The 24476-nt window shown below is 34.8% G+C and overlaps 1 protein-coding gene across 7 annotated transcripts in view; it reads right to left on the reverse strand.

The window, feature by feature from the left end:
• The window catches only part of ATRNL1 (attractin like 1), a 718480-nt gene that overhangs the window by 538168 nt on the left and 155836 nt on the right, over window positions 1-24476 (reverse strand). For all 7 annotated transcript variants that reach the window (XR_012133000.1, XM_073240354.1, XM_073240356.1 and 4 more), the window contains exons 14-17: window positions 22968-23100; window positions 19415-19596; window positions 10016-10229; window positions 8203-8391 (exon numbers count right to left, since the gene is read on the reverse strand). Coding sequence is in view for 6 of the 7 variants with exons in the window: in XM_073240354.1 (XP_073096455.1) it covers window positions 8203-8391; window positions 10016-10229; window positions 19415-19596; window positions 22968-23100 (718 nt within the window). In the remaining variant the exon portion in view is untranslated. The remainder of the gene's footprint in view (window positions 1-8202; window positions 8392-10015; window positions 10230-19414; window positions 19597-22967; window positions 23101-24476) is intronic.

Below are 24476 nucleotides of genomic sequence, written 5' to 3' on the forward strand. Positions count from 1 at the left end.
GGGCTGAGCCTTTCTTTAATTACTTTCAGTGGCGTTCTGCTAAAAAAGGCACATTTTGCCTTGAGAATTGTTTATCCATAGATGATAGTGATAGAGGCACAAGGTACCATGAATGACGTCTTCCAGTCACATGCTAGAAAAACTCCCAGAGCAACAAACAATGGCAGAGTTCTGGCCTACTCAATTTCACTGTTATGGTGGTAATAATTTAATCACTACTCAGTGTCTTAATATTACAGGAAACAAAAATGTTCCCTACAAGCTTCTTAGTGAACATCAGAAACTCAATATAGCACACTGTGCAGGGACAACAGAATATTGGATTAAAGAATTCATCAATTACAATATGATCTGTTGTTATGAATTTTTTACATGCTGAGCATTTCAGAAATTGGATGTAAGAAGGTAGAGAATGAGTACCATCTTCATCAATTATAATATGATCTGTTGTTATGAATTTTTTGCATGCTGAGCATTTCAGAAATTGGATGTAAGAGGGTACAGAATGAATACCATCACCTATGTTTCCTTATTAAAGGGAAGAATATTCTTTGAGTCACTGAACAAAAGTAACTGTTTCTCCTATAAATAATTTACTGACATGAATACACTTCCTTTTGAAATTTATATTTTTCTACAGTACACAGTGGTAAATTAAATTTAAATTTTAAATATCCGTAGATAACTGAACATTTTATATATTACCATATTTCTTTGTTTTCTTGCTTTGAAATATTTCTCTTATATCTATGATTATAGCTAACCCACAGTATTGTTGACTGGGTTATTCTAATTGTCTTCAAAACTATATTGGACTGGTGGGAAATAATGGAACTATCAAATTAGGTATGTTATCTTGACATTCCAATTATTTACTATTATTTGATGAGTTGAAGTAAAACTTTCCTAGGTCTTACCAAGAATAAATCTGGTTTTATTTTATAGCCTATGGGTATCTCCTAGGAAAGTAAATTTTATTTGAGGACTATCTTTTTTAAGGAAGATAACCAACAAAATATCTTAAAGAAGTGTTTTGTACAAATTAAATCTAAACTCTTCTCACATACAGCATTTATCTTAATGCTTTTCAAACATGGGGAAATCTTAGATGATAGAGCCCTAGGTTTCTTGCATTGACTGAATGACAAACTATTAATCATCTAGTTCTGTTTATCTATACAATTTCAGGCCTTAATAACCAGTCACAAAATGTCATATTCAGAGCAATAATTCAATCTGTTAGTTTTATTTTAGTTATGAAACTATTACATGAGGTAATGTTGGTTTTGTTTGTACTTAAGGGTAGAAAGCAATATTCCCTGATAAAAGATTAACAGAAAATTCATTCTGTAGTACTTAAAGGTGAGTCAAAAACTGACATTATTTTTTTTAATTTTCTTAAAACAAAAAATACATTCGCTATTTTTCAGAAAACAATAATATAAGAAAGCTATTGTAGGCTGTGTTATTTGTCCTAAGCTATGGATAGTATAGAGATGATTTATGAACCTACAAGTAATTAGAGCAATCATTTTTATCTTACTTTATTATTTTTGGATTTTTGAAAGCTTAAATTATAAAACTTTTAATACAGTTTATGGAATGTGTTAAGAATTTGAAAAATCAATCTATAATAAATTATATCATCAAATGATTACTGGAAACTTCCAGTTTCCAGTTCAGCATGTAAGGGGTTTAGAAGTCACCACTCCATTCCAACCAAAGAAAAAAAGCAGCATAAACTGAAAAGTCAGCAACTCTTCTTAGATCTACCAGTGGTTTCCCCTGCCCTCAAAACTGGAGGATAAACAGGGAGATACAGAGAATCACAAATAAAAGTAGAAGCCTCTGTGGGACTCAGTACTAGGGTAAGACCTCCTGAATGGGAACTGATGCAATGCAGGAGGCTCAGTGTGGGCGACGCTGAGACTTAGCATCCCCAGGGGGACCCAGTCACAGGCAGACCCGCACTCTTGAGAGCTTTTCTTCCAGGAGCTCTACCATGGCCAGGTCCTCACAGTGAATGCTGAAGAAAACCTTCCTTGTGCCAATAGTAGGGTGGGGAGAAAAAGAAACATTTTGAAGCATGCCAGAGCATTCATTCAGTTCTTCTTAACAAGGCCTGGAAAAACTATTTAACAGAGGCTCGACTTCCAGGGTTTTGTCAGAACCTAACCTAGGTCAAAGAAAACACCCAACCCAACCTGCTCCGGCATATTCCACACGTGGAGGGGAAACACACAACTCCAGCTCCCTCCAGCCATCCTGCACTGCCTCGGAGGGAAAAATCAACTGAGAAGCACTTTTGAAGTTCACAAAATGGCGCACAGGCTCACCAAAGACTGAGACCTAATCACCCAATCCAGGAATTCTCATGCATTCCTGGGAATGCAAAATACAGACAGTCTGAAAGATAGGTTCAGCACTTGCTTACAAAACTAAACATAAAATCCATACCATAAAATCCAGCAATCACCCTCTCTGGTATTCACCCAAGTGAATTTAAAATGTATGTCCACACAAAACCTACACATGGGTATTTATAGCAGCTTTATCATAATTGGCAACACAGAAAGCAACCAAGATGCCCTTTAAAAGGTGAGTAGATTAATGCACTGTGGTCCATCCAGACAATGGAATATTATTCAGCTCTAAAAATAAATAAGCTACCAAGCGAGGAAAAGACATGGAGGAAATGCACATACTAAGGGAAAGAAGCCAATCCAAAAAGGCTACATAGCATCTGATTCCACCTATACGACATTCTAGAAAAAGCAAAACTATGGAGAGAGTAAAAAGATAAGGGATTGCTAGGGGTTAGGAGGGACAGATTAATCGGAAGGAGCACAGAGGATTACTAGGGCAGTAAAACCACTCTGTGCAGTACTATAATGATGGATACATACCATTACGTTTGTTAAACCCCAAAGAATGTACCACACCAACAGTGAACCCCAAGTAAACTATGGACTTTGGATGCTAATGATGATTCAATGTAGGTTCATCAGTTGTAATAAATGCCCCACACTGGTGTGACACATTGACAGTGGGGAAGGTTATGCACGTGTGGGGGCAGAAGATACATGAGAAATCTCTGTACCTACCTCCCACTATGGCTGTGAACCTAAAAGTAAAGTTCTATTAATTTTTAAAAAGACTACCTTCCCTAACTGCCAAGAAAAAAAATGTTTATGTATGTATATAAGCCTCTAAAATACTGAAAGAAATATACATTTGTGAAATGTATACTATATCCTCATGGGTCCTATTATTCCATATTCACTATATCAATGTAATTGCATTTTATTTGAACTGGTATATATTAAGAAATAAATCTATTATGGTTTAAACAATCCCCTAGAAATTCAATTTCACAAATAGGATATTAAATGTTTTAAGTAAAAGTATATCAATTATTAATAATTCCAATTAGTAACAAAGCTTTCTCAGAAAGCATTAGGCAAAATTTGTCTTAAACTATATTTCTTTTCTTCAATGTGTGAATTTTAAACATTAATGTCACAATAATACAACCGGAAAATACTGGAGAGTACTGGAAAATTTTTATTTGTTACCTATTAGCAAAAAATGTTTCCTTCAAATTCCATTTACTAAAAAACCTCAAATGGTTATTGAAACAACTTTCTAAAAGCAAAATAAAACTGACCATTTCTGATATCGTTTTATTGAAAGATTTTTTAAAGACTACTGTCAAATGTTTGGTGAATACTAGACGCATATAGTAGAAAACAATAATGTAAATTTATTGCATATAATTCATACTTTTTAAACGATATAAAGTTTAAGCAAAAGAATGACAAAGCCACGGCCCAGAAGCTAACACCTTTGAAAGCCTAACACTTAGCTGCTTTGAGCAGTTGGATTTTGAGCAAGGATGTCATCTTCACTCCTAGCCCCTCTTTTATTTCCTGGCATTTCCTCGCTGCTCAATAAATGCTTCTTGGTTAAAAACAATGGAAAAGAATTGAACATACAGAGAAAGAGTCATTTTTTCACAAGGAGTAGATTACTGCTGGTTACATACTACTTCCAGAAAATACAAGGTCTACTTGAGGCAAAGTATAATGCTCCTTTTTCCCACTAGGATGCACAGGGCATAAAATTTTTAAAGCTGTGGAATAAAAATAACTGTTATCAGACATCGTCAGCACCAATGAGCAATATATAGACACAGGGAAGGCAGATGTGACAAAAGTAACAATGAAAGGAAAGATCTATGGAAAAGAAAAATCCAACAGACTGGACTAACTGCTCAAGGAACAAATTGTAGACATAGAAAATAAAGCCTCTAAACAATCAGGAAAACAAAAGAAACAAAAAATCAAATATGAGAACATAAAAACAGAAGAACTGACCGATGCATGCCCAGCTGACAACCCCACCAGCAGTAATTATTTAGTTCATCAGTGGCAAAAATGTAATCCATAGTTGTGTCAAATAGTTTCTCACATTTAATTTATGTTCTCAAAAGATGCAGTTAGAATTTTTATAGTGGAATTACAAAGTTCTCAAATAAGTCATTTTAAATAGATAAAAAGCTCTAAATAAAAACAAAAAAGGAAAAAATATCTGAATGTTGGCAAAACACAGACATGGAAGTAGAAGTGAATTTAAGAGATATTGAGATTATAACTAGAAATTGTAAAAACTATTTTAAAATTTCCAACAAGTAATAAAAAATAATAATAATCAAAGCATTAAAAGAATTTTAAACAGGTGAGAATGAAACTACTCTTCAGATTGAAAGAGCTAGTGAAAAGCTATTTTTAAAAGCCCCATTACTAGAAAACTAGACTGAAACAAATTACAAAGTTTGGAATGCCAAGGATAAAAGAAAAATCTTCAGAGCTCTCAAAGAAAGAGAAAAAAAAAAACAACACATATCCCACAAAGAAAAGAAATTAAATTGGCATGAGAATTCTCATCCAAAACACCAAACACTAGAAGTTATGAGGAAAGAATTATTTACAACTCCACATCCAGCCATTTTTATATTCAAGTAAACATGAAAAATACACTTTCAGACATGCAAAGACTCAAAAAACTTACTAGCCCCAAATTTATTTGGAAAGAATTACTGAAGACTGTTCTCCAAAAGATGAACAAATAAGAAGGAAGGAGTGAAATTCAAGAAAGATTTGTGAGCAGAGAAAAACTGAGACTTAACTCCAAATCATTTTTAGAAAGTTCTTAAGAGTGTAAGAGCTTGGAGACTTTCCAAACTCCTTTTTCCTTCCCATTTAGCCTCTTTTTATTGTGAAATATAACACATACAGAGAAGTACATAAAGAAAAATGTGAGACTGAGAAATCATTGTAAATACTGTGTACCTACACCCATCCTAGAGGTTGAACATTGCCTCCCTGGTACCGTTTTCCTAAGCAGCGCCCCTAAAATTTTCCTAGACGTACCCACTATCTGACATTTATAATAACTTTTTGCCTTACTCTATAGTTTTACCACCTAAATATTAATTCCTAAACAATATAGTGTAGTTCTGTAGTTCTGCCTGTTTTTAACTTTATCTAAATGGAGTCACACAGTATGTAATCTTCCGTGTCTGTCTTCTTTCACTGAACTTAAATGTTTGTGGAGAAATAAACATGCCTATGAGGGCAGAAGAGACTGAGTACTGTCTCAGTTCCCCACAAGTCCCCAACTCTAGTATTGAACTTTCCCAGGCAGCTGGCTCTTAGTTACAAGATGTTTTCTGTGCTAGCAAGACTATTTTACACCTGCAAAAAACCCATGGCCATACTCTTCATCAGGTACATCCCCATTCCTTGGCAAAGTTCCTAAAAAGAGACCACAACAGGGTCTCAACCCATATTTATATCCAGCCATGCCTGTCCTAGAAATCCCTCTCCACCTATTGCCAAGAGACTGAGGAACGAAGAGCTGCGACAGCCCCAGCTTAGTAGTTCTCATCTGTACTGTGGTCCTTACTGTTTGCCCCAGCTCTTCACACAGCAGTGGTGCCCAGCAGAAAGAAAATGGCTTTGGCCGAGTCAGATATGGTTTGCCCTTGAGATATGAGAGCATCTTCCTTGGGAGTGACGGAAGGTCTGGAAAAGCCAGTGAGTCTCCACCTGCATTGTCTTAAGCAGCTTGCTGCCTCTAAATGAGAAGGTCATTCATACAAGCAAGGGCTGATAACTGGAGGACCATGTTGCCTGAGGGCGCTGAATCCCAGGAGCAAACCTCAAAACAGCAGGTTCACCACTAAAAGGAATCCCAGAATTATGAAGCTCCCCCTAAAAGAAGTAGCTCTTCCTTCTTCTTAGAAAGAAAACAGGAGAGCTCAGAAGAAGTATGGAAGGAAGGGAGACGGGCAGACAATGCATGTTGCTGCTAGGAGTTACTCAGACCTCATCACAGCAGCGTAGCCAGTGGCTGCTCCTGGAGGAGGAATGCCAGGAAACCACTGGGCTGGTAAGAAAGCCCTGAAGGTACTTCAGAAAGCAGGAGGAACAGGCTGTTACAGCCCACACCCCAAGGAAACCTACGGTGGCTGCTTCTAAACCTACGGTGGTAACAGAGGGACGCCAGTGGACTGATGCAAACAGCTGGAACAGACCAACAGGCACTGCAGAGATGGGGTTAAGGGACAAGATAATGTTTTGTAACTTAGCAACCATGAGGGGAAAGGAATTAGAATTGGTATAAGATCCCTGGGAACATTCTCTCATAAAGATGGGAACTGTACCTTTCAACTACAGCACAAGCCTGAGTGTAATCCACACTGAACTTCAGGCAGCTGCTGTTATCGCCTGTAACTGCAGGTCCTTTGGGGCCTGGCACATGTTAACAGGATTAACTCAGTGAAAACCCTGTTTATTGTAGGCAAAACTATTGGGAGGGAAACAAAACAAACCTAAGGACTCCTGGTCCTTCTGTACTAGTTAAGTTTCCTAGACATTCAGGAGTTGGGAAGTAGGCAACTGAAACAAAATATTCCTCTCATTTCAACTGTGCCTCTGAACTTAGCAAGTGAATGGATGTTCTGATTTGTCCAAATAAAGGATTTCTGGATGAACAAAAACATGGACTGCATCTTAATCTGAGGTGATTCTCCAGCTAACTGTGGTTGTGGAATGGTGTCTCCTGGACCCCTGCAAAGCACATTATTCAACAAAAAGGACATAAAGTCTAAATCAATCACAGGAAGGACAGACTCCAATTAGTGGGACATGAATAAAGGTATTCCACATTGAGAAGCAGGAAGGAAATAATCCTTTCTACCTTCTTATTACAAATCTGAACAGACCAATTTATTCATGTCCCTGATGGAAAGCCATCTTCTTGATAAGGCCCAGTCAGAATATGGATTGTGGAAAAAGAAACCATAGATTTTGCTAGCAGGGAGCTAACTGAGACCAGTAGCTTCTACATTCACTCACGTAAAAGTTGCTGCACATGGAATCAAATTCTCACAAGGATGCCAGGGCTATCAGTAGTATTATATAATTCCCTTGGCAACAGAATCCTGATGCAATTTGTCTTTGCAAGAAAGACCACTCTCAAAACCACACAATACCCAGGATCACAGACTCAGTCAGGTATATCCTTATAAAACATGAGACTAGCAAAGGGCAGAATCTTCTCCTAAAGCACAACCCACAGCATGTTCAATACCACCCTGCTTAGATGACTTTCCTTGAGATGCCAAGACCATGCATTCTGTATTTGTAGCTGATGTACCACCATTGACAGGATATTCTGGCCAAAAAATGTTTATCTTAAATCTTGTCATGAGGAAAGAATTAGACAAATCCAAATTAGGAAACTTGCAAAACAACTGGTATAGATTCTTTAAAAATATCACACTCGTGTCAGGCAAAGAAGACATAGAACTGTGCCTGATTAAAGGACTCTAAGGAAGCACAACTAAGCAGTATGTGACCCTTGAAGTGACTGTTTCCATGAAGTGTTATGCTGCTTGCAACACACACTCAAGAGTTGGGGGAGCACATATGTGGCAAATATTAATATGCAGAGTAAGATATTTAGCAGAACTGAAAATGATGGTATAATATAAATCATAATATTCATAGGTTTTAAAACTGGTTGAAAATATTTTTCCTAATTTTAAAACAATTCTTCCGATACTTAACCTCTCCTTCCCATCAGAAAAGTGATTTATGTTGCTGTTAAATGAAAAGTCATTTGAGAAATACTTACGAGAGCAGGCGGCAGTTTGCCACTCCAGACACTGTCCATACGGAAAGGAGATTATGTACGCATTAGAGTCAACGCAGCGCCGCGTGCTGCTGCACCACATGCACTCCATGCCGTTGCTCGTGCAGTTGGCACACGACGTCCTCAGAGAGCACGGCTTCTTGCATGGCCTTGCGTTCTGGTTTGGGCTGACTGGAATAAACCAACAAACAGAACGACTCGTTAACTGTATTTTAACACAAGTATATGGGTTTCCCTTGTTTTGCTTTTAGGAAATGTTTCAATGAAAGCCAAGTGTGGGATAAAATGTATAGCAAAAATACATAAGATAAGTGAAAATGGAGATGACTTGATGATACTTCTTAGATTTATTATCGAACTTGAAAATCATAATTCCTTGGAAAGTTTTAGTCCTTTACAGAGTACATAAAGTTGTATAATTTAAAAAATTAGAAACGTAATACATGACCTACTTTTTCTGCCTATTGGGTAAATGCTATGTGCACTATTGTTCTGTATTTTCCTAACTATAATTTTTCCCATAAATATTCCACACCTTACCAAAGCAATGTCCTGTCAGTGAACATGTCCCTGATAGAAATGAACATATAAATGAACAATTTACTATAAAATCTTTAAATAAAATATATTATCAGATCCATTAGGATTGCTATTATTTTATTAAAATTTTAGCAATTATGTGGAGAAATTGGAAACCCTACACATTGCTGGTGAGAATATAAAATGGTGCAGTTTCTATGGTCAACAATACATCAATTCCTCAAAAAATTAAATAGAATTACCATGTGATATTGCAATCCTACCTCTGGCTATATACTCAAAAGATGTGAAAGAAAGAACTGGAAAAGGTCCTTGTCCAGCCATGTTCATAGCATCATTACTCACAATAGCCAAAAGGTGGAAGCAACTCAAGTGCATACTGATGGAGGAATGGATAAACAAAATGTGGCATATGCATATAATATGTAATTAGTCAGGCTTAAAAAGAAATTCTGACAAATCCTACAACATGGATAAACCTTGAAGACATTATGCGACGGGAATTACCAGTCATAAAAGCATACCCATCGTATGATTCCACTTATGTGAAGTTAGAGCAGTAAAAGTCAGAGGCAGAAAGTAGAAGTGGTTGTCAGATTGGCGGAAGGAAGTGTTGAGAATTATTGTTAATGGGTATGGAGTTTGAGAAGATGAAAGACTCTGGAAGTATATGGTGTTGATAAATGCACAGTGTAGATGTATTTAACAACACTAAACTCTACATTTAAAAATGATTAAAATGGTAAATGTTACGTATATTTTACCACAATAAAAAAATACAGTATTTAAAAAGAGAAAAATAACTGAATATCCCATTCTCACTTAACAAAAATTCATTCAAAATATATAACAGAAATGTTTCTTTTAACTTGCCAAATGAAATAAGAGATCTGCAAGATTAAAATGGTTCTGAATTGGTTGTTAATCTTAAAGACAGATCTTTCTTCCAAATACTATTTTTATAAAAGACATTAATAAATTAGAATAGATTCTTACTGTACTGTAAGGAAGTACAACTATATGTTTATAATCTCACTATTTCAACCAACAAATAAAGAATTATTTTCACAAGTTAATGCTAAGGTCACTAATAGTAAGTAGAGAATATGTATATAGATAAAATTTACGTAAAAATTAGAGAATATAAAAACATGGTGGAAGTTACTTCCAACCTATTGACTATCCGGTAGGTGGTAGGAAGAGAAGTTGGAAACATTGTATTTTGAAAGAAATACTACTTTACTGGACTACTTACCAACAGGTTTTTCACAGACAAGGCCATCTGCCATAGATGTACAAGGATTGGCTTTTAAGCCTGCCACTGCAGCCCTTTCTAGATATGCACAGAACCCAGAATCATTTGGTTCACCCGGAAGCCACTGCAGTGTTGTGTTTGTAAAAGGTGACATGTCTTCCCATCCCCAGTAGGATATATTGATCTTGCGCAAGCCTACCCAAGGTGATACTTTCTGTAAACAATGGTAGAAGGTGCATTAAAAAAGTTAGGTGTAAAAACACTTTTATATTCCATAGCAAGTAGCTCATTATTATTAAAACTTACATTTGAAAATACATAGAACTGCCTTCCTAACAATGTCTAGTACCAAGGATAATTCCCAATCCCAGCACATTTTGGAGAATGATGTAGACTACAGTATTATTTTTAAAACAATGACTTTGTGTTCAGCTACGTGATGGGGACCAATTATTCAGCCCTTGTGAACCTCAGTTTCCTCTCCTATAAAACGGGGATATAAATATATCCCTACCTACTTTATGGGGCAAGATCATTATAAACTTAACATATTGCTGCCACTATTACTGCTTTTAAATAACACTGATGCTGCTGTTATTACTATTACTATTGCTACCTAGTTTAATCAGCAGTGAAAGTAAGACTAAAGCTAACCTACACTGAAAAAACAGAAAACAAACTTCACAACAGGCTCACAAAACAAAACAAACCTAAGGACTCCTGGTCCTTCTGTACTAGTTAAGTTTCCTAGACATTAGAGTGAAGACTTCACAACAGGCTCACAAAAGGACTAAGAATAATGGCTTCTCTCCTAGTTCATTAGGGAACACTCATGCAATTTTAGATAAATTTATGTCATCTACTTTCATTATTAAAGAGGTGAAAAAAACATAAAATCTCTGACCGTTATGCCTAAAATTTAACTAACAAAGGTTGACAAATGCCACAAAACTAATCTTAGTGCTGTTACTAGTATTTCAAAAGTTGCTTGAAAATATAATTTCTTTACATACCTTACTTTAATCACTATTTAGTTTTAAAATACATTATTCTTATGATACTGAAAAATAACATATATTCTTGGAATGATCTACTCTCTTTATAAAATTCTATTGCATAGTAAACACCTGTATTTTTTTATTTCCTTTTTGCTACTTGAGAGTTATGCTTTATTAAAAAAATTTACCCAGCTTCCTTGAGATAAAATTTACAAATAAAAGTTGTACATATTTAAGGTGTATATGTGATTTTTTGATCTATGTAAACATTGTGAAATAATTACGACAGGGTTTTTTTTATTTTTTTGGTATGTAGTGCAAGAACACAAGATAGACTGTCTTCAATTTCAAGTGTACAATATAGTACTATTAGCTGCAGTAACCAAGCTGTACCTTAGGTCTCCAGAACTTATTTTTCCTACATAACTTAAACTCTGTGTATTTACCCCACATCTCCCCACTTACCCAATCCTCATCTCTGGCAACCACTATTCTACTCTCTCTGCTTTTATGAGTTCAACTTTTTTACATTCCACATATAAGTGAGATCCTACAGCATTGGTCTTTCTGTGTTTGGCTTATTTCATGTAGCATAATGTCCTCCAGTTTGACCCATGTTGTTGCAAATGGCAAGATTTCCTGCTTTTTTAAGGCTGAATAATATTCAATTTTATAAATATAATATAGATATATATCATATAACATGTATTTTATATATCATATGTATCATATATTCTATTTCACATTTCTCTTCTTTATACATTCACCCATTAATGAACACTTGTGTTGTTGACATTCCTTGGTTACTGTGAATAATGCTGCAGTGAACATGGAAGTGCAGATACCTCTTGAGGATCCTGTTCACATTTATTTTGGATATATACCCAACTGTGGGATTGTTGGATCTTATGGTAGTTCTATTATTGATTTTTTGAAGAAATTTAGTACTGTTTTCCAAATCAACTATGCCAATTTATAATCTTACCAACAATGCACAAGGGTTCCTTTTTCTCTACATCTTCACCAACGCTTGTTATCTCGTCTTTTTCCTAACAGCTATTCTAACAGGTGTGAAGTGATGTCAATTTGGTTTTGATTTGTACTTCCCTAATGATTAGTGGTGTTGAGCTTTTTATCATAACTGTTGGCCATTTGCATGTCTTCTTAGGAAAAATGTTCATGTCCTTTGTCCATTTTCTAACTGGGTTCTTTTTTTTCTATTGTGTTGTTTGAGTTCCTTACATATTTTTCACATTAACTCTTCATCAGATGTATGGTTTACAAACATTTTCTTCCACTCCATAGGTTGTCTCTTCACTCTGTTGATTGTTTCCTTTCTCCCTGCAAAAGCTCTAAGTTTAATGCAATCCCATTTTTTTTTGCTCTTGTTGCCTGTGTTTTGGGGATTATATCTCCCAAAATCATTGTCCTGACCAATGTCAAGGAGCTTCTTCTCCATGCTTTCTTCTAGTAGTTTTACAGTTTCAGATCTTACATTTAAGTCTTTAATCCATATTGAGATATTTGTATGTGGTATGAGACAAGGGTCTACTTTCACTCTTCTGTATGAGGACACCCAGTTTTCTCAGCATGATTTTATTGAAGAAACTGTCCTTTCCCCATGTGTGCTCTTGGCATTACTTCTGGGTTCTCTATTATAATGTGTTTTGGTGAAGATCTTTTTATGTTTAATCTATTTAGGCTTCTGTGGGTTTAATGGATCTGGATGTTCACTTCCCTCTCCAAATTTGGGAAATTTCCTGTCACTATTTTTTTTTTTTATTGAAGGGCAGTTGACACACAGTATTACATTAGTTTCAGGTGTACAACACAGTGATTTAACATTTATATACATGATAATTCTAGGTACCAGCTATCACCATACCAAGTTGTTACAATATTTTGACTATATTCCTTATGCTATACATTACATCCTGGTTACTTATTTATTTTACAATTGGAAGTGTGTACTTTTTTTTTTTGTGAGGGCATCTCTCATATTTATTGATCAAATGGTTGTTAACCACAATAAAATTCTGTATAGGGGGGGTCAATGCTCAATGCACAATCATTAATCCACCCCAAGCCTAATTCTCGTCAGTCTCCAATCTTCTGAAGCATAACGAACAATTTCTTACATGGAGAACAAATTCTTACATAGTGAATAAGTTACACGGTGAACAGTACAAGGGCAGTCATCACAGAGGCTTTTGGTTTTGATCATGCATTATGAACTATAAACAGTCAGTCCAAATATGAATATTCGTTTGATTTTTATACTTGATTTATATGTGGATACCACATTTCTCTCTTTATTATTATTATTTTTAATAAAATGCTGAAGTGGTAGGTAGATACAAGATAAAGGTAGAAAACATAGTTTAGTGTTGTAAGAGAGCAAATGTAGATGTTCAGGTGTGTGCCTGTAGACTATGTGTCAATCCAAGCTAGACAAGGGCAATAAAACATCCACGTATGCAGAAGATTTCTCTCAGAACAGGGGGGTGAGGTTCTAAGCCTCACCTCTGTTGATCCCCAACAGTTTTATGGTTTCTGTGTCTGTGTAGAACTCATTTTGTTCATGCGTTGTTTTCTTGGTTATTCCTGTGTCTCTTGTAGTTCACCGAGCTTCTTTCAGATGATGTTTTTGCATTCTTTGTCAGGCAGACCACAGAGCTCCATTTCTTTAGTGTCAGTTATTGGTGCCTTATTTAGTTCCTTTGGTACTGTTACATATCAGTATAACATTCATGTCACACTCTGATTTTTTGTGATCCCTATGGCCTTTCATTGATGTCCATGCACTTGAAGAAATCATTTCTTCCAGCCTTCGCCAACTAGCTTCAGTAGGGAAAGACCTTCACCAGTCAACATATCCAGAGATCCTAGCCAGCTATGTGATGGGGTCCACAGGCAGGCTTACTGTTGGAGTGCTTGGATGGGCTGTCTGGTGGCTAGGTCAGTGGGTAATTGGCCTGGAAAATGGGTCCAACAGGGGCCTGTCTAATGCCTGGGTCCAGAGGGGTAAGCTTGGAGCCTAGGGGCCACTGCACTGGGTCCGGAACTTGGGTCCACCTGGGCAGGCCCAGGCCCTGGGTCTGTGGGTGCAGGCCTGGATCCTGGGTCTATGGTTGCTGACCTGGCACAAGGGTCCACAGGGGTAGGCTTGGTGACTGGGTCCACCAGGTTGGGCCTGGAGCCTGGCTCCATGGCAGCTCCATGGTGAAGGCCTACAGCCTGGATCCACAGAGGAGTCTGGAGCCTGGTTCTACAGGGACCAGTCTGAAAGAATCATGGGGACCGATCTGGCACTGGGGTGGGTCTTGAGCCTGAATACAGTGGGGCCAGCCTGCTGTTGGGACAAGCCTAGTACCTGGGTTCATAGACATGGTCCCGGTCCTGAGTCTGCAGGAGACAGCCTGGTACCAGGATCCACTGGGGAAGGCCTGGTCCTGGGTCTGTGAAGAACAGTCTGGTACCCGAGTCTGTGGAGAGAGGCCTGGTACCTGGGATATAGGGGCAGGTCTAGAAGTTGGGTGCCCAGGGAAAGGTCTGAATCCTGAGCAGCCATGGTAGGCCTGGTCTTGGGTCCTCAGAGCCCAGCCCAGAGCTGTTGGGGAGGCCAGACCCTAGGTCTTCTGGAGCCTATGGCCGTGAGAAGGTTGGCCTGGAGGCTGGGTCCATAAGTGCTGCTTGGAGCCCAAGGGCACGGGAGCCAGGCTGGCACTGGAGCATGCCTGGTTCCTGGGCTGTGGTGACAAACCAGGCATCAGGGTCCACTGGAGCAGGCCTGGAGCTGGGATCAGCAGCAGCTGGGGGTTCAGATCACTCTCCTTCTCCCTAGCAGAGGGTATTTCCCACCACTATGCACTGCTCTGCACGGACACGGAGGAAGGCTGATGCAGGTAATGTGAGACTGCCCTACCTGCCCTCTTCAATGAGTTCTTCTTATTTTTGTGCTCCACCCAGGTGATATTATCTCTTACCTGGACTCCTTAGCTCTCATAAAAATATTTTTGCACATAGATGGTTGATCGAATCAATGTTTCTCTGAGAGGACAAGCATGAACTCCCATTATATCATCTTCCTGACATTACTGCTAAACGCTTCAACCTTAATATACATTTATGTATAATTTATACATATAAATATATTTATTTTCTAAGTTACTAAGTTAATCTTAGAAAGTGATAGTTTCAAAACTCCACATCATCCTTTTTACATATGGACCATCAGGGTAGCAAAAAATATGTCTCTCCATCTGTGTCTTTAACACAAAAACAAGATATATATGTATTACATGTATATGTATGTTATATATATATATGTGTGTGTGTGTGTATATATATATATATGAATGATATGTATATTTAGTATCCTATTTATTCTAAATATGTTATACAAATGGTCCTAGAGAGTTTATAAAGATAACCATAGACCTAGAAATTTGTAGAGTATAAATACAACAAATTTCACATAGTAAACATTCAACAAATATTTCAGTCAAAATTAAAATTTCTTATGAATATTCAGTATGACAGTATATCTCATATTATCTAAACTACTGCACACATAGTAGGTAGTTAATAACTTTACTAGAGAAAGTTCCTCAGAACAGAGATGGTTATTTTCCATCACCCAATTCCTGAGACAGAGATACTACAGAATTATAAATAATTTTTCTAATTATAAAAATTTACGTGCTTTGCCTTATTGTCATCAAATATTTCCTGCATTATTCTGAAAGATATTTTGAAAACAAAAAGCTGTAATATTTCTACAGTTCTTGATAATAACAGCAGGAGTCAATCTAACATAGATATTTCAGATTAATGATTGTGCCTCAATTACAGTAACTATGCCTATATTTCTGAACTATCTATAGTAAAGACAAGTCATTTGAAATGAAATATTGCTCCCTGGCTCATCATGATAAGAATCTGAGAGGAAGAGGGGAGGAACAGAAAAATGAAGCAGTTGATAAAACATTTAAAGTAACTATTATCCAGTAAATGAATGGGACAGGCAGTTGAAAATGAAAGATAAATTACTATATTATGAAAATTTACTGTGGCCTGCCATAAATCATTGCAACATTTCATTAGCCATTTCCGATAAGTAAATGATCATTTGACCGAGGATATCTCTTTAAAGTGCCTGAATTTGTCTATCTTCATTTGCCAAGGAAGGGTTATCTTAAGTTTATATAACTGCAATGATTCAGGATATAATTCATTTCATATAAAGATACGCTTAATAAAATGTCACCTTGCAGAAGTTTCCACTTTTGAAATTTTGCTAAAGCTCAGCTTTCTAACGAAACAAAGCATTGTTCATTTACTGAGCATGGTAGTCTGCAAACCATAGAATCTAAGTTCATCACACATCCAAAATAATTTTAGACCAATATTTATTATTTATACAATAAGCAATTAAAAACTGAGAAACACAAGAAATCTTGAAATATGCGACTTCTAAAACAGCACATTTCAAAGTTATACTGTAAGAACTTTTTATAATACATTATAAATAAGTAAAAATGCAACAGAGCTCTCATACCAAATATTAGCACTTTTTAAAACTCAAAGAAGGTGGATCTACCAATAATATACTCTTTACAAGTGATACGTATTCAGTAGAACTAATTTCCAAATGTTCATTGGTAACTGTCCATCAATTTTGTAGTTAAAGAAATGAAGCTCCTGGTATCACAAGAATATAAACACAACTTTTGTTGTATGTTCCATGTGATTAAAAATAAAATTTTACAAATATACCTTTTCACATTTTTGTAAAATATTTTAAAAAATCAATAGGTCTCACCTACATGACACCACATAACATCTTTTCTTTAAAGCCATAAGGTGGTAGCTCTCTAAGAAGACAAATTGAGAAAAAAACATAGGCCGCCTTACAGATATCTTGTGCTGGGCAACTCAAAGTCCTGCAAAAATTTGCTAAGGCATTTATTTACTCCTTACATCCACCTTACTGGTAAGATAGCCTCTCTCTATCTTCATGTATCACCCTGTTTGCATCTATTATTGCAATTACCACATTTCAGTATAATTGTGCTTGTCTTTCTTCCCACTAAACTCTTTGAGAAAAGCAATGGTCTTTAGATGTCTATTCTCAGCAAGCAACAGATTACCAAGTACACTGAAAGTACTCAGTAAATGTGTACCGATGAACACTGAATGAACATTGGCCCACCCTTCACAGAAAAATAGCTACAGTTTACACAAAAAGTTTCACAGATTAATTTTACATGCATATTCAGCTTAACTGTTTTTTCTTTACCTTGTCTATTAATATCAGACATATAATAAATCTGCTTGTCAGTAAGTGTCATGATATCCACTTCAAATTTTTGAGTATTTATAAAAAACAGGGATACAATAGTTTATCCATTTTATTAATGAATGGGAGGGCCTTCACTATGCAGTTAGAAACTGGCATTAGGTTGATGATCTGCTTTTGATACTCATCAGAAATGCTAATTATCGCCACAAAAATTAGGGTAGTCAGTAACAGTGAAGTAGGTTTACATTAAAATCTCAAAAAGGAATGTACTTAAGTGTCTCTAGGTTTTTTTTACACTTACACAAAACTATTCTTACACCACTTGTTAAAAATTAGATGCATGTTCTGTTACTAACAGAGTAAAATCAGTAACATATGTTCCTATCCTTCATCATAAATCAGGAATTATCTTAAGAGATAAAAGGTCCAAGTACAACTTTCAGGGTAAGGGAGAAAGGAAGACTTTTTATTACCATGGAAAAATTAAAATACTGCTTGGGAGCAGATATTTTTCCACAATCAGTATTAGTAGTGACTATTAATCAGTTCATTTAATTACCTAAGCATTCATCCTCTAAATAATGATTCCTGGGAATAGTAATAATAGCTGTACTGGGAACAGAGATACAAAAGTAACCCTTAAAATGCAAACAATAAAAATGATAGTTATAGTAAACACTCAAAAATAATTTTTTTTTCCATGCAAAGTCTCATTTATCTCTCACAATAAACATGCAAGGTAGCTAGAATTATCCCCATTACAGATGAGGAATAGAGAGTTGGGAGGTTAAGTGGCTACTAAATTGTAAAGATAAGTAGTATGCCAGACTGCATGTTCTCCATCATTTTGATACATTGTCCTCAATGCTTCTTAAAACCAGCTATAAAAGAAAACATTACATAAATGTCTCTATAGCAAGTAATTGGTAATGTTTGGTCTGGAAAGTTCTGAAGCCAAATCATCTCCCCTGCACTATACAGAGTGGGGTTTTGGAGTAGTAATGAACCGCTAGTCCAAATAAAAGCCACAACCAAAGGTCAAAATACAGTTGTTGGAATCTGTCTTAACAGAGTTTTCAAAGTAAGAGTTGAATTATGGGCACATCACCATGATTTGTATAGAAATTGTGCCCCTTTTTACATTATTTACCATAGTGTGTTTATGTATATGTGTGTGTGTATCAAACATAAGGCCAAATCTAGTACAAACCTTAGATTTAAGGCATTTATTATAATTTATCTATCACTTATGTCATCTATATTGAGTTCTAATTTTATTTTTGAAAAAAAATACAAAAACCTGCTGTGATGTTACGAGTTTATAGAATGTTCCAAGTAAGTATATGGACTAAATGTTTCCAAACTAGATTTAGTAAATTACCTCCAAATATCCTCTATAAACCACTCTTAAGAGTTGACCATTATTTTAACATCCTAAGGACAGAAACAAATACTGTGAATTCCTCTTAGAATTTCTTATAAAATGATATTTATATACAATTTTCAGAGAAATATTCCATTCTCTGTGGAAATGTTTTCCATAAAACAACTTTATAGAAAACTGAAAGTTTCCAAGTTCCATATGTTCAAATATCTTTCACATATTTTAAAAATCATTTGTCCTGCTAATATTTATTATTATTTCACGCAAATCTATACCCAGAATAGTATAATTTAAAACCCAACAATACACAAACACACACTCACAAAAAATACATGCATGCAAATATAGGCAATGAATTGTTCTAGTGTTTTAATTATAAAGGACATCTCAAATTACAAGGAAATTAGATTTCAGAACAAATTCTTAAGCAATATGTACATATATTTTAAGTGCATTTATTTCTATGAAATGACTTTATGATAAGGTAATGCAGTGGTTTACTGTGCAAAACCTAAGATGACTAATTTAGAAAACCTTATTCCCAACTACGCATTAAGAATGAGTCCTCCACCAATTCACTTGTGAAATCAGTTCCACTTTTACTTTCAAGATTTAATAAAAATAATTTATTAAAAAGCAGAAAGAATGACTCAGTGCCAATAATTATAGGAGTATCAGCATATTTCCATAATATACACAAGTAGAGCTGTTACCTGTTGCGTAAACTTCTGTATTTCATCCAGAACAAATTCTACTTCTTTTGAGGTTGTTAATGAAGCAAGATTTCCACTAAGATTATAGCAATAGAGTTTTGCATTGTCATAGCTTTCTCTACTGGAATTGATTCTAAGACAAGCATCCCCGATATGATTCCATCCTTCTCCACAAAGATGAGCTGGTCAAAAGAAAAAATTATACTTATTTTTATATGGCCAAAAAGCATGTTTATTTTTCAGTTATTTCAGAATTCAAAATACAAGTTCACTCTTTGTTTTAAAACTTTCAATAACAAATTAAAATATATCAATATTCCAAAAATTATTGGCCTAATAGTTTAGTGAAGACTGTATACAGAATACCCCAATTTTTTCTTTAATTCTTAAACATAAAATAAGCTATGACTCTGTAACATCTGTTAGGATATGTCAACTGCTGGGTTTTCTGTGTAAATCTAGTGTATTGACATATGGTATCTCAACAAGTAAAATCACTACTGATTTAAGTCCCAATGTCCAATGCAAGTTCACTTTAATAGAAAAATAACCAGCACACAGCAAAAGCAATTTCAGTTAGTCCTAAAAGTGAAGCTAATTGTTCTCCAAATCTAATTTCCATAGCTCAGGTGTACTATTTTGATATAAGCTGGATTCTTTGATTCTTTAACTATAACTGTGGGGAGAGATTCTCATTTCATTTATGGTTAGTAAAGAAGCTATAATGTTTGCTTTCTAATGTTTATTTTTATACAGCTCTTCAGGTCTTTCTAAAGTTCAAACATACTATTCAGTTATAGTAGTTTATCTTTAGAGTCCAAATTGAACCTAAAATGGTGTCTATTTTCTAAAACAGATTTACAAATACATTACAAAGTTATGCTTCAGTTTACACTAGTTAACAATGCTGTGTTAAATTATAATTTAAATACTCATTATAAACACACTCTTAAAGCTTCTGGAATGTTTTGCCCTTCATACTATATACAGCCTGAAAGAGTTCTCTCCCTGAGAGAGAGAGTAGCTGTCAGCTCAAATTAGGTCCCATGCATGAAAAAAATTAAGATGAACTGTTGAGTCAATAGAAGAATGGGTAGACATAGAGATCAGGAACAAAGCAGATGAAATGTTCATTGTAGAATCTAGTATGTCCTCTCTACAATTCTTTCCATTTTTTCCATATCTTTGAAAATTTTCATAATAAAATGTTGGGGGGAAAACATTACAACTTAAAGTAAATGGCATTTTTTTAAAAGTCACAGTCTCGAAAACAAAAGAACAAAATAGTGAAAAGTATGGCATTGTTTCACATTTTTGCAAATCTCTGTAATGTTTTAATATAAGACAACTGTATTCTCATATCTGCTTCTACATTCTATTTATTGGAATCATATATCATATAGCCTTTGGAAAATGCTATAGTAAACCAATGACAGGATCAGAATTTTAAAAGCAAATAATATCATAGTATTATTAGTTTTGACTTCACAGACCCTCTCAAGGGACCACGAACAGGGACCCCTGCTCTTTAATAACTGCTGTCCTATTAAACCAGGTTCCACAAATGGTAATAAACAGTACTGGACCATATAGTAATCCCTCAATAAACTGTAACTGTCATTTAATAAGACTGTTTAAAACCCCTTTGTTTCCACTGTCAGGCTAAACATAGAGCAATCTTCCTTGTCTTCTGGAATGCAAAGTACCGCTTTAAGGAAACAGCACAAACATTTTGATTAATTATGGCTTTTTATTATTTTACTGAACCAAGGAAGGATTTAGATTATTTTTGCCTGTCTCTACTATGAGACAAAAAATACCATCATAGACAAATCACATAAGTGTAAAGCAAATGCACAGGCCTTTGAGGCCAAACTAAACTATACCACTGAACCAAAGGCTTTGAGGTTTCAGGCTTCTGCGGTACCGAGCAGTGCCTCAGCTTTAAAGCTAAAAGGAGAGCAGTTAGCTTTTTAAATGAGTTTAGTGAGATAAATTCAAATTCCCAACTTATATGAGATCAATGAAAAAAATGCAATTCATAAATTTTCATGGAAAAGTGCAACTGCCATATAGACTCGACACTCCATTTAGAGCATTCACTTCCTTGAGACAAGCTGGATGGAAACTAAACTATATCTATCCATTCGGTTGCCCAGTAAATATGATCACAGAACAAGGTAAGTTAGTTTATAATAAATACTTTATTGTATTTATTGTATTGTATTTATTATTCTCCAAAATAGCCAGTCAAGGGAAGCCATTATGCCAAACCAACACATTTTCCTGGGCAATGAGTATATGGCACTACCAAAGTTTTAAAAACTTCCACTGGCAACCAATTCCCTTCTTACTGAAGCAAGCTTCCTTTAAATGTATATATATATACTCGTCAAATCTTAGTTCGGCCCAGGATTTACTACATCCTTTTAAAGAGACTTTGCAAGTATTTTTACTGTTCTACATGCTGATTTTAGAGTTTAACAATTAAAAATCAGTATTACTTTCAAGTTTAGCATCATCTTACTATTGCGTCTCAATTCCTGCGCACTGCATTGATACTCTCTTAAGTTTCTCAAAGTGAACACACACGCATATATAATTACTTAAAAGCTTTAAAGGTCAATATATAAACAAAATTCAAATGTAAATAAACATTCCAAAACCTCAGTGGTACTTTTAAAGGCAATTTTATTTTTACTTTATTACATGAACTTGTAAGAAAGACATAAATCCTGTGATGGAATTTTCCAATACTTTTTAGAACTACTTAGGTTTAGAAATTTTTCCATAAAAAAAAAACAACCATGGGACAGAGAAAGGCAAAAAATCAAACAGAGATAGGGCAACCAGCTTTGTCTACCATTTACAAGGCACGCAATGTTGGGCAAGTGACTTAACCAGTGGGTGTCTCAGCTTATCTGTATAACAAGATGGAATTGGTTAAACATCTATATTGCTTTTCAACTTTCTGATTGTATCTTTTATATTTGAAAGGAACAGTACTTAGGGTCTACTATGAAAAGTGTTAACTGTAAAAAATAAGTTGAAATTGCTTTTTAAAATGAGCTTTGCTTTGATTTGCACAAATTAGATTTTCATTAAATCATACAAAATTTATTAGAAATGTTACAATTTATAAATTTAAAAGGCAGTCAGTAAAAAAAAAAAAAAAAAAAAAAAAAACAGTTCCCAGAACAGAAAATTGAAGGGCACTTAAAAACAAATATGTCAAACACTCACATCTGTTAAATCTATATATTAGTCTGGGTGCTTATTTTTTCTACATTTTTAAGATATACTTTTTTTTAATTGAAAAGGATTGTGATCAAGCCAATAATATAATAAATACAAAAAGCACCTTCAACATCTTCAAGAAATGTAACCAAACAGAAACTTTTCTTATAGGAACAATACTTTTATTATACCAATATTATCATTTGTCTATTATTGATTTAATTTTAGAAAAAGGAATGCTCTTACTAAATGCTGTTTACTATAATGGTGTTCATGTGTGGGCTATACAACTACTTTACCAAATTGAAATCTTCACCTGGTAAAGCCTGGCATTCTTGTTGTCGCTGGTCCCACTGGCAATTCAAGTTTAGTGAACAGCTTTTACAGCTGGTAAGTTTGTTACAAATCTGTTCATTTCTCACATGACATTTGGTGTAGTTTTTCACAGACTAGAAAGTTAAAAGATAAAGCATGTTACTTTTCACCTTAGTATAGCAATGATTCTAAAACTTCAGTATATATAAAAACCACTAGGTGAATTTTAAAATAAAGATTTCTAACTCCAAATACAGTTTTACTGAATCAGAATCTCTTATCTGTTTTTTAAACTATAGTTCTTGGAATTAGAAAGTGTGTTTATTGTAAAAATGAGCAAATTACACAATTTGAAACAGAAACCATCTAATGAACACCTTTGCTATTGAATCTAATAATAGGCTTCCAATTCAATGAATAAAGCCAATGCAGAGTCATTTTTCTTAATGATCACATAAAAGAATTCTAATCATTATAAAACTATCATGCAAAATCCTGGGAATGAAGTAGAAATGATAAGTAGTAAAAATTAAAGAGATTCTTTACCAAAATCCAATACAATCTAAAAACATAGATTATTTTCTCACTAACAAACTAATTTTACTTTCATAGACACTAAATCATGGTTTTGGTTAACTGATGTTTCTCCTGTATGTATTTGTCACATTTCCGGCAAAGAACCTACAGAAGTTATACTACACAATGTAATCATATTAACTAATTCCATCATTAAGAGGTTAAAGGTTAAATATGAAAAAGTGAAAAACAGGCAACAGGAACTTTGGTGGTAGTTAACTAGACAAAGTTCAGATATTTTGTATGATATTATCAATGCCTATGATAAAACCTACCTCATGAAAACAGATACTAAAACTTTTGGCTCAACTCTTCCTGTGACTCTGAGAAAACCCACAAAGGACTTAGTGCTGTACCGGGGGCCCCATGTCAATCTTTCTTTCCTCTATAGGTATAAATACTTACCTCAGGGTTTCTTAGGTAAGAGAGCTAAATATTTCCTTTCAGTCAATGAACAGTTAAAATACAACTATCCTACATATAAAAATGGTTGAAGCAGTTTTTATTTTATCAGATACTTTAAATATCACCCACCAAATATTTATATACTACTATGTTTTCCTATATAAAATACACTGCAGTTATCTCTATTCCAAAGATGTTAATTTTTTAGCGAAAATTACAGTACTTAAAGGTAACATATAAGAACAGATACTAATGCTTATCTTTATTCATCCTAAAAAATAACACAAGATACCTTTTTTAAAATCCAAAATTACTTTGTAATTTTTGACTCATATTCAACCACTACATTTTCATGAAGAACATATTAACTTTCTTATTGTTATTTTTTTCTATCTCATAGCTATTTGTTTTCATTTAGCATATAAATCTTAGTAGTTTTTCTGTATGATTATTAGAGTTCCAACCATTTGCCAAGTAACTGAAAAGAAATCATTTGATTACTTGAATCATCTGATAAATGGAATAACTT

The sequence above is a fragment of the Manis javanica genome, chromosome 7, assembly GCF_040802235.1.
Source record: "Manis javanica isolate MJ-LG chromosome 7, MJ_LKY, whole genome shotgun sequence".
Classification (NCBI taxonomy): domain Eukaryota; kingdom Metazoa; phylum Chordata; class Mammalia; order Pholidota; family Manidae; genus Manis; species Manis javanica.